The sequence below is a fragment of the Corvus moneduloides genome, chromosome 4 (genome assembly GCF_009650955.1).
Source record: "Corvus moneduloides isolate bCorMon1 chromosome 4, bCorMon1.pri, whole genome shotgun sequence".
Taxonomy (NCBI): domain Eukaryota; kingdom Metazoa; phylum Chordata; class Aves; order Passeriformes; family Corvidae; genus Corvus; species Corvus moneduloides.
Window position 1 is genome coordinate 68,313,699 of NC_045479.1, and position 10,144 is coordinate 68,323,842.

The window sequence follows — 10,144 nt, forward strand, 5'->3', positions numbered from 1 at the left end:
GGAGCTACAGGAGATTTGTGATGGTGCCTGTTTGGGAGCAGGGCCCGGATTGCTCTTGAACGAGGGTTTTATGGACAGCCTGGCAGGTGTTAGATCTGTTTTCACACTAGGGCCGCAAAAATCTCTCCAAACAGATTCATGGAGGGATGAGGCGAATCCTGATGGTCTCCCCAGAGACATGAGATAAGGCATCGATCCATGCCGGCCTCAGCCGTGCTCTGTGCCAAGCGCTGCTCTCCACAGGAGGCTGATTAAATCCGCAGTCACTGCTGGCAGAGAACGGGGAAAGAAGGGAAGCGGGACGACGAGCATAAAGAATTCTGGTCGGAGAATTCCGAGCTCTCCGCACGCCAGGCCTGGCCTCCCTCAGGCCCTTCCCACCGGAGCTGCTGCCGGCCCGCGCCTCCCGGCTCTCGGAGGGCGCTGGGGCCCGTCACGGCCTCCTCACGCCCTGCCCACCCGCCGGACCGCGGCTCCCGGCTGGATCCGGCTCTGAAGGCGCTTGGGTCCGCCCTGGCTTCCCTCAGGCCCTTCCCACCGCCGTCCCACGGCTCCCGGCTGGCCCGGAGCTCTGAGGGCGCTCGGGCTCTGAGCATGCGGCGGTCCCGGCTCCGCCCAGGCCGGGTCAGCGCTGAGGCCGCCCGGGCGCCATGGAGCGGCTGGGGGAGAGGCTCGGGGAGCGCTCGGCGGCCCGGCTGGACACCATCCTGCGGCACCTCTCGCCGCGGCTGGGAGCAGCCCCGGCTCCTGTATCCTTTCTGGTGTGGGATCGGGAAGGGGCGGCAGCAGCACGTTGGCCCCCGTGGGTCGAGGCTCTGCTTCCCTCAGCCCGGCGCGCTTTGCCCCTCGCTGCCCGCGCCCTTGTGGGTCCGTGGTTTGTCCTACAGGGACACCGGCCTGGGAAGGACACACAGGATGAGTCCTGTCATGTGTCCTGGTGCCGAGGGCAGCACTTCCCTGGCAGCCCCGACTGGGATTTTGGGGTCAGCACCCGACTTACCCCAAAAACCTCTCCCTGAGCTTCAGCCCCACAACCTGTGAAGAGCTGGGATGTGCCTCTTGGCAGCGCCCCAGCACAGACCCCCTAGCGCTGAGTCAGGGGCTTTCCTGCAGTCAGTTGTCCTTCTAGAGATTCAAGGGGTTGGGGGCGACAAATTACATGACTTAAAAACTGCACGGCAAGTCACAGACTTCGTTGAAAGGTACAGACTCGACTGGTAGAGCAGCAGCAGGAAAAACATCAAGGTTTGGTTTGTGAATGGGAACTGAGGTGGAAATGTTGGAGGCTGCCAACATCAGGCAAAGGAAACCTGGGTAGAAAGAAGTTTTTGCATTGATGTGTCCCATGGTTCCAAAAGTTTAGTGGAGACTGCTTGCTGAGAATATTTTTAAAACTGCTGTCATGTGTTGCTTTAAAAAAAAAAGCTGCTGTTTCACAGAGCAGGATCTGACAAGTTACCTCTGAATTATAATAAATAGAAGATGTGATCAAACAGGATGTAGGAGTCCTCAAATCGATTAAAAATATGAAGGCAGATGGATAGTTGTTGACTCAGACTGCCATAACACAAGTAGGAACACAAAATTAGGAATAAATGATAGGAAAAACACCCTGGTTGTAAGGATACAGGAAGTAGGGATAGGTGCTGCACAACCTGTTTGTTTTTAAATCTGGGTCATGATGCAAATAGCTTTGGACAGAAGCACAACTAAGCTGGGCTGGAGCAAGAAAGGTGTGTGAATAAAGTAAATGACAGAATCTAATAAGAATAGATTTATTTGATACATCAAATGGTACATCAGTTAACTGGTTTTGTTTTAATCTCTGTGCGTCTTGGTTTCAGTTGTCCAAGCAACCCAGACTTGTCCTCTGAGTGTTGCAAAGTGTCAAGAGAAAAAACAGTGAGAGGAGGAGGCATTACAGAGCCTGGGAGGAAGGTGCCAAGATGGAGTCCAGCACTGGGTGGTCTTGTCTGCTGTTCCCCAGTGGGGGAGGTGGAGGTGCTGCGGAGGGTCTCACAGCTGGGGTCCAGCCGGTGCCTGTGTCTCCATCAGCTGTCTGTGAACGTTTAGGAGCCTAAATAGTCAGGAGTCCCGTTTTCACTGAAATTGGGCCTGAAAGGTGGTGTGTGGAGCACTAGTGCCCTCAGTTGGGGGATTCCTTGCTCTGGGATTTGCTGTGGCACTTGCCAGTCAGTTTCCCCATGTTCTCCTCCTTCTCTCTGTCTTCCATTCTTTCCCAGCACCTTTTCCTCCCTCTGGCTCATCATTTTTGCCACACATTTTTGCATGTGTCGTTGTTCTTCTCCCACCATATGTGACTCTTGACAAGATAATGTTTAAGCTTCCTGGTGTGGGGACCACAGACACAACTGCTGTGATGAGACCTATTTCTCATTCCCGAAGCATTCGTGGTTTTATGAGCAGTAAAGTCAGTGGTTTTCATAAAACCCTGAAGCAAACATGCATGTGCAGACCAGAAGATCAGCATGAAAATGCTTTTTTTTGTCATGGATGACACTTCAATACCATGCACGAAATGCTTGTGAGGCTTCTTTAGCAAGTGGGATTCAATTGCCCTGTTGATGAGAATGTGTCTCTGCATAAGAGAAAAACGTTTTTTTAAACCTGTTGAGATGAATTGGAAGACAAGCCCAAAGCTCTCCTCTGTTCCTGCAATCCCTGTCATTTGGGAAGGACCTGATCTCTGCCGTAACTGGAGAGAATGTGAGAGTTTGCACCGCCACATGGGAGTGAAGCCTCAGGTTTACTCCTATTGCTGTATTGTTTTAGAGTTTTTTTTCATTTTTAGAATATTTTTCATTATTTATTTTTTTAGAAGTAAAATGAACAAGAACATGGATTGAGTGTCCAGCACAGCACCTGCCTTGAGGATGATCAGCACTGTAGGATCGAGGACTCATGCCTGTAGAGAATGTTCTAATCTACTTTGCTTGATTGTGTATTCCTTAATTCCCATCCCAGATAAGTGTTCCTACTTCAGCCCAACTCAGTGTTGTTCCTCATTCAGGGAGGTTTTGGTAAGCTCCATCTTCCTTGGTAGAGATAAAAGCAAAGCTACCTTCAGAGCTCAATTCTTCCCCCTAGCACATGTGTTGACCACTAGACACCGTTAATGTGTCTCTCTGTGTCCCAGCTACACCCTGGACAACAATCTCCTGACCACAGAGCAGAGGCAGTTCTATGAGGACAATGGGTACCTGCTCATCAAGAAGCTCGTGTCTGACGAGGACATCGAGCGCTTCAGGTACGGGGCACTTGCCTGAGGTGCTGGGGGGGCCTGTGTGCAGCAGCATCCCAAGGGAGCTCTGGGAAGCTGGAGGTCACTGGATTCTCCCAACGTGGATATTCCCTCTTTGCAGCAAGGAGTTCACGAGGATCTGTAAAAGAGAGGTGAAGCCACCAGGACTTATGATTATGAAAGATGAGTCCCTGAAATCCCAGTTTGGTCAGTCTGAAAAAGTGGTTAATAAAGTGCAGGACTTCCAGGAAGATGAAGAGCTGTTCAGATACTGCACTCTGCCAGAGGTAAAACAAAGTAAAAACCCATCAGAAAGGGGGGAGGTGGTGGAAGAGCCTGTGTGAATGTATCTGATCCTGCAGGTCACTCCCATAAGCACACAAGTAAGGAAGGAAGATCAAGCCATCTTTTAAGAGTGTTCTGCATGAACCTGGGATAGGTGGAAGTCAGGGCAGAAGACTTAAAGCAGTGCTGCTCTGCCCCTGGTGTGGAGCCAGTCAGGAATGTGACTTGGCCAAACCATGCCAGGCTAGAGGGACAGATCAGCAACATGTTCTGAATGTGTTTTATCCAGGCAGACGTCTCTCCCTGGGCAGGTCCAGCCTTGCAGTCAGTGTTCATCTTGTGGCAGATGGCCATAGCTCTGTGGGAGTACTCTCCCCATCTCTTCCACCCACCCCAGCAGCCTGCAGCACCATCTTCCCTCTTGGCCTCCTCCCATCATGCCCATTTGTGTGCCATGCCAGGTCGTGCCTCCTGTCCTGCATCCCTCCATCCTCCCTGACCTCCTCCTCCTGTACTCTTGTCCTCCACCAAACATCCAGCTCCCAGTGCTTCCTCAGCAGTGTTTCCTCTTGTTTTTCATGTTCCTAATTCTTTTTTCCTGATGTTTTCTTCCCTGTAGGTACTCAAATACGTTGAGTGCTTCACAGGGCCAAACATCATGGCAATGCACACCATGCTGATAAATAAACTTCCAGATTCTGGTAAGGAAAACTTGGACTAGACAAAAATAGATAAATTATTTTGTGTATGCCAGATTTGAACTTAGTATTTTAGAAAAGCTGCAAAAACAAAAAAAATTAAACCCAAATAACACTGAAAATTTGCAAAGCCATTTTGGTGATAGTTTGTTTTCTTTTTACCTTGGCTTAATGAGATAACATGAGAAAACTCAGGAGAGTTTTTGGGGCTGCAAAAAGTCTAAATAGTATGGCAAACAAAGCAAGTGGCAATATCCTAACTGTATCTATTTAAGGAGCAAAATCAATGGCAAAATTAAGTATATAAATCATATAAAAAAGGCTGTTTTGGTGTGGAGGATGTTTCCATTTCCATGGGGGGAAAAGAAATAAACAGAACTTCAAGAATATTTATTTTTGTTTGGACTTTGTGGAAGAGAGCCTCTAAGGTAGAGACTGTCTGTGGAGGCTGCAGTCCATAAATTGAGATTTTTTTTCTTTTTTTAAAGAGAAAGCTAAATAAATATGAGTTGGGTGCAGCACAGACAGGGTTGATTCGGCTTGCATCACAGCACTACATCAGTGCCTGCAGACAGCACAGCTGTTGGAAGGTCTTTGAGCTGGGGGGGGGTTTGTGCAACACCGTGCTGGATAAAGTTCTCAAAACTGGGGAGCATCCAAAATTAATGGTGAAAACGAGGGGTTTGTGCTGAAGGCCAGCAAATGGAGCCTTCTGAGGGGTCACAGAGCTAAGCAGCCTCCTGGCTTTCACTCTGTGACCCAAGAGCCACCACCGTGGTCCATTTTGGGGTGGGGTGGCAGCTCACCTGCTTGGCTTCCATGGCTGGGCTGGAGCAGGCACTGACTACATCGAGTGTCTCCAGTGGGAAGCAGCAGCTCCTTAGGATGCTCCAGTGGTTTCCAGGAAGGAGAAGGCTGTGTCACGTTTGGTGAGGCTGAAGGTTTCTGAACCTGTGTTGCAGACAAACAGACTTTCCTGCACCCCATGCATCAGGACCTGCACTATTTCCCGTTCCGGCCTGCGTCCCGCATCGTGTGCGCCTGGACCGCCATGGAGAGGGCTCACGAGGACAACGGCTGCCTGGTCGTGCAGCCAGGGACACACAAGACAACCCTAAAGCCTCATGGTTATCCAGTGTGGGAGGTAGAGTGTCTTGGAGGGCTTGGGAAGGGCATGCAAGAAGGGGATGTATTTTGGCTGGGAAGGACTCACTGTTGGGGGGAGGATGTGCAGGTCAAAGCTGAGGTTTTCAGTGATTTTTTTTTTTTTTTTTTTTTTTTTTTTTTTTCTGTTTATGCAAATACTGACATTGATTTGGGGAGAGAGTTTCTTGGGTGACCTCACTCCATGTGATGTGGGTTGGTTTGCCTCTGTTCCCACCTTCACCTAGAAAATGTCCAGCACATCGTGGCATGACAGCATAAACACATGCCATGGTTTTCCACTGCCCTTGCCAAGTCTGAGGGCTCTGTCTCCTCCTGTCAACTTGTTCCTGCCTGGTAGCATGTGTACTGTCCCAAAGAGGAGAAATCTGACAGTAAACAACTGGATGGAATAAAATACCCAGTGGTATCTTCCTCTTCAGGGTGGGTGTTTCATGGCCTGGACTGTCACTGGCGATGGTTATATTGGGAGCAGAAGGCTGAACTCCAGCAGTTGAATCAGGCCACCCTTGTGGGATTCCCCAGTGCTCTTCTCAGTTCTCTCCAGCTGAGAAATGTTCCTAATTGTCCAAATCCAGGTGCAGAAAATACAGGAAGTATCATTTTTCTGTACCTCAGGCTTGAAGTAGACTCACTAGTAGGCAATAGTCAGACTTTTAGCTTGGCATATGGAATCCTCTCTCCAGGGGAAAGCAGATCCGTAGCTGTCCCTACTGCCCTACTGTGCACTGAGAATCAGCACTTGTTCTAATTTTAGCCGAGTGATTTCAATTCAGCCTTTTTCTTTCCTAGGGTAAAACCAACAAACTTTTCCATGGGCTTCTTGATGAGGATGAGAAGATTCCCAAGGTTCACCTAGTCATGGAGAAGGGAGACACAGTGTTCTTCCATCCCCTGCTCATTCATGGCTCTGGGATAAACAGGACATCAGGTTTCCGAAAGGTAGGAAAACATCTCTTGATATAGTTTTTTATATTCTTGATTTAAAAAAAAAACCAAAACTATCCCTTTTCTATTTTTATCCCCCACTCCCTTTGAATCCTTTCCAAGTTTATTAATACATGGATGAATGCTTTAATGAGTTTTTATCTTCCTAATGTACTTCTGCAGTCTCTTGGTTTTTTATTATTTTATTTTTAAACATCTGTTTTCTGCGAGAAGAGCATGCTGTGCAGCTCCATGAGAAAAACAGAACAGGAGTAGAAATCAGATGTTGAATCTATGTTCAAAGCCTGGCTGGTTGTACTTGTTTTTCCAATAGTTCCCTTTCAGCTGTCTCAGATATCAGGACCTTCTCTAACTTTCTTCCCTGTCTTCTTGGTGTCCCATCTCTGGATAACAGGAGTCTCAATCATTCAGTAAATAATATTTATGTATATGATTGCACAACCCATTTTTCTATAAAAGATTTGTTTACATGTCATGATTATTTAACTGAAACAGGCAGTTTGGAGGCCTTTGGAGGCCTGGTCCTGTCTCAGAAGGTTTTCATCCAGGCACTGCCAACACGGGCTGCTCTGTTTTTATTTTGGTTTGCCTATTGTGTGGCCTGTTCTTTCAGCCACTGTGGTATTTTATTGGTGGATTCAGAATAAGTGGGCTGCTGTGACCCTCTGGATACAGGAACTTAATGAACACACAAGTCTGCTCCAGCCCTGACTTTCCCTATTTCCACTCCAGTTGCTGATATTCTGAGAACAAGTAGTACAGCTCATACTGAGGGAGTGAGGGAGAGAAGGGAAGGAAGAAGAGCATGTCAGCAGCAAGAGTATTTCCCCAAGGGGACACTCTCCAGAGCTCTTGGAAAGGAGGAAGGAATTTGCTGACATGATCTGTAAGGAAGGAGTGGTGTGTCCCCAATTTGGAATGCACGAGGTTTTTTCTCAGCAGTTGTTTGTTGTCGATGTGACAGTGAGCGATGCCCAGTTTCCTCACACAGAGCATCAGCTGCCACTTTGCCAGCTCAGAGTGTCACTACATTGATGTCAAGAACACGACTCAGGAGCACCTGGAGAAGGAGCTGGAGGAAATGGTTCTCAAGAAATACAATGCAACTTCTGTGGAGCTCAAGGTGAGACCTGGCTGAGTGCCCTTTGTTAGAAATCAGGTCAGTTCCCTTTCCCAAGTCTCTAGTGTGGCAGATTGGTGCTCTTTGCTATGCCCAGTTTGGCAGATCAGGCTGTACCAAGCAGAGGTGCTTGGCAGGATAAAAGACCTGATGTTCAGAGGATGACTGGCAGGCTTTTTTGTGGCCTTTTTCCTCATAATGCCTTGCTCTCTGGCAGCCTCTTCATATTCCTTGAGCTCCAGAAGTCCCTCCTGAACCTCTGCTTGTAAATAAAAAGATGTGGTCATTTGTCCCAAATTCAAGTGTAAGAAGTTGGAACAAATTCAGTTCTTGTCAAGTTTGTATGTCCACCGTTCTTAGTTTCCCCTCCTAATGGCGGGTGGATTTTCCTTTTAAAACAAGTAGCCACATCTGATTGCAGTAACAAATGGAATTTTTTTGGTTAAATCCACATCAGTTGTTTAGACTTGAGGCTACAGCAGGTTTGTCAGCAGTGATACACATCTGCCTCAAAAAAAAAAAAGTGACTAACAGAGTCTTGCTGAATAACTGAGACCACTGAGTAAAATAGAAAGCAAATGTAAATTCTTAAGGGATTCAGCCACTGAAAGAAAAATAAACCTTGTTACTGGGGTGAAAATGTTCTGAATGTCTTTATCTGCAGCAGTTCCCAAGCTTGTGCACAGCCAGTATCAAGGCAGTAACATCTAGATGTAACAGGCAGCAATTTTCTATTGAAATGTACATGTTTTACAATATCTGGGGCTTTCTGGAGGGGAGGACTTTCTTTTTCATCCTTGGCGTTTTTGTGTTGTTCTGCTTCGTTTCCCCCCAGTGTGCCTGGGTGTGGTGGGATGCCCAGCTGTGTTTTGCAAGCTGATCTTGTATGTGTGTAGAGTCACAGCTTGCTTGGCTTTCAGTTCTGGGGTTATTTAGGTGAAATCCAAAGGGATGTGTAGTGAGGCTCCCTCCTTCTCCTGAGTGGAAATGAAGTTGTCCATACAAACCCCAGAGAAGTCTCTGTGCTTTTGTGTAGCTTTAATTTTTTTTAGCAGAGTTGGAGTTTTCTCCCAGAGGAGTGCTCAGCTCTTATTTCACCTTCACAAGATGATAAGAACTAAGTAGTCCTCTATTTCCATCTCTGTAAACTGGAATCCTGGTCACTGTTTTTTCTGGCCCTCAAGGCGCTTTTTTCCTTTGTCTCATTTTTGTTTTGAAGGATATTTGGAACTTCCGAGCACGGCTTGTGCAAGGGGAAAGAATTAATTTGTAGAAGACCCTGTGAAGAGCAGAATGGAAAACATAGGCCTGAGAATGAGCTCCTCTGAAGGAAGAACACAGACCCTGCCTGGGCAGGCAGAATTCCTCGTGTTTTGTTGACCTCTGTAATGGTAACTTAGCCAAATGCTGCATTGCAAAATTGTTTGATGCTAATTCAGAGTAATTGCACTGAGGTTGGACAGCTGATGTGCAAAAGGAAACATAACCTAGAAAAACAGATTTGCTGTGGATGTCTTAGACAATCGAAGAATCAAGGTCTTGAAAGAACACCTTGATTTTCTTGGTGTTTTCATTCTTGTTTCTTAAAAGTTTCTAACATGACACACCTTTAGAATGATGCTATATCTTATATATATATATATATATATATAAAAAGATCTTATGCAAGAATTTTCAGCATTTCCAACTTCCTTTCCTATGCAAAAAAAAAAAAAAAAAAAATCAGTGACATGGGGTCTTACTAGTGTAGCTGATGAAGAGGTGGGTGTTGGCACCAGCAGAATCAACAGTGTAAGGAAGTGGATAAAGAGAAAGCAGAAACCACTCACAGAGAAAAATGGGATTTATGGACAGGAATATGATTGCTGGTTGAGTTCCTCAAGCATGGCTTGGTGTGGCACTGTACCTGACCAAGCAGCTCTGGCACAGATGAAATACGAGTCTGACAGCGTTGGGAGCTACTGGGCCAACAAAGCAGCCTCCCACTGGCCTTGCACAACTGATCCAAGGCTGTGTGAAGTGAGGGAATCCTTTGAGTCTGGCAGGTCTGGGGAAAGGTGCCTTTTGCTGCAGCCATGTCAAGGAGGTGTTTGGATGCTTCTCGGGATGCAGGGGTGGCAGGGTGGAGTGAGGCACACTGAAATGATCCTCCTGCCTTTCACAATGTTTTTCCTTGCTTTCTGAAAGATTCTCTTGCCTTCAGAATCTATTTTTTGAAATAAAGAATAAATCAGAGCAAAACTGCACTCGAGGGCTGTGTTGTGTCATTTCTGCTGCTCAGAAACTGGCGGTGGGGGTGATACTGAACACCCCAGAGCAAAGCATCCACCCTCAGCTTGTTTCCACTCCCACCCCATCCACCCAAAAAAGGTGTCAAAACAGGACCAAAGGCTGCACCGATGGGCTCTTGTGGCACCTTCTGCCCTGTTTTGTGATTCTCCCTCCTCCTGCAGCATCTCTAGGTTTTCTTGTTTGCTCGTTTGTTTTTTAAACAAGGTGAGGTTTGGGCACAATTTATTGGTCCTACACCATTGGTGCTGGAGTGGTGTCTGGGCTGTGGTTCCCACCTGGAGATAGACATGTCCTCGCAGCAGCCTCGGGTTTGACCACAACACCAAGAAGGCTGATAAGGGGTCGCTTAGAACAGATCCCCAGCCCTGCAATCAC

General features: G+C 47.3%; 1 protein-coding gene across 1 annotated transcript; it reads left to right on the top strand.

The window, feature by feature from the left end:
- Window positions 1-595: 595 nt before the first annotated feature.
- PHYH (phytanoyl-CoA 2-hydroxylase) lies at window positions 596-9,723 on the top strand. Its single transcript, XM_032106626.1, has 9 exons — window positions 596-749; window positions 2,986-3,041; window positions 3,158-3,268; window positions 3,384-3,549; window positions 4,167-4,248; window positions 5,208-5,389; window positions 6,202-6,351; window positions 7,349-7,480; window positions 8,697-9,723. Exons 1-9 carry the CDS (start codon window positions 651-653, stop codon window positions 8,748-8,750), a joined length of 1,032 nt encoding a protein of 343 aa, XP_031962517.1. The 5' UTR covers window positions 596-650; the 3' UTR covers window positions 8,751-9,723.
- The last annotated feature ends 421 nt before the right edge of the window (window positions 9,724-10,144 follow it).

Bases quoted from the DNA above. Each gene is read 5' to 3' on its own strand.
- PHYH (XM_032106626.1), top strand. From the start codon at position 651: ATGGAGCGGCTGGGGGAGAGGCTCGGGGAGCGCTCGGCGGCCCGGCTG. The intron at 3,042-3,157 runs GTAAGCTCCATC...TCTGTGTCCCAG, and splicing joins CCTCATTCAGGGAGGTTTTG to CTACACCCTGGACAACAATC. The intron at 4,249-5,207 runs GTAAGGAAAACT...CCTGTGTTGCAG, and splicing joins AAATAAACTTCCAGATTCTG to ACAAACAGACTTTCCTGCAC.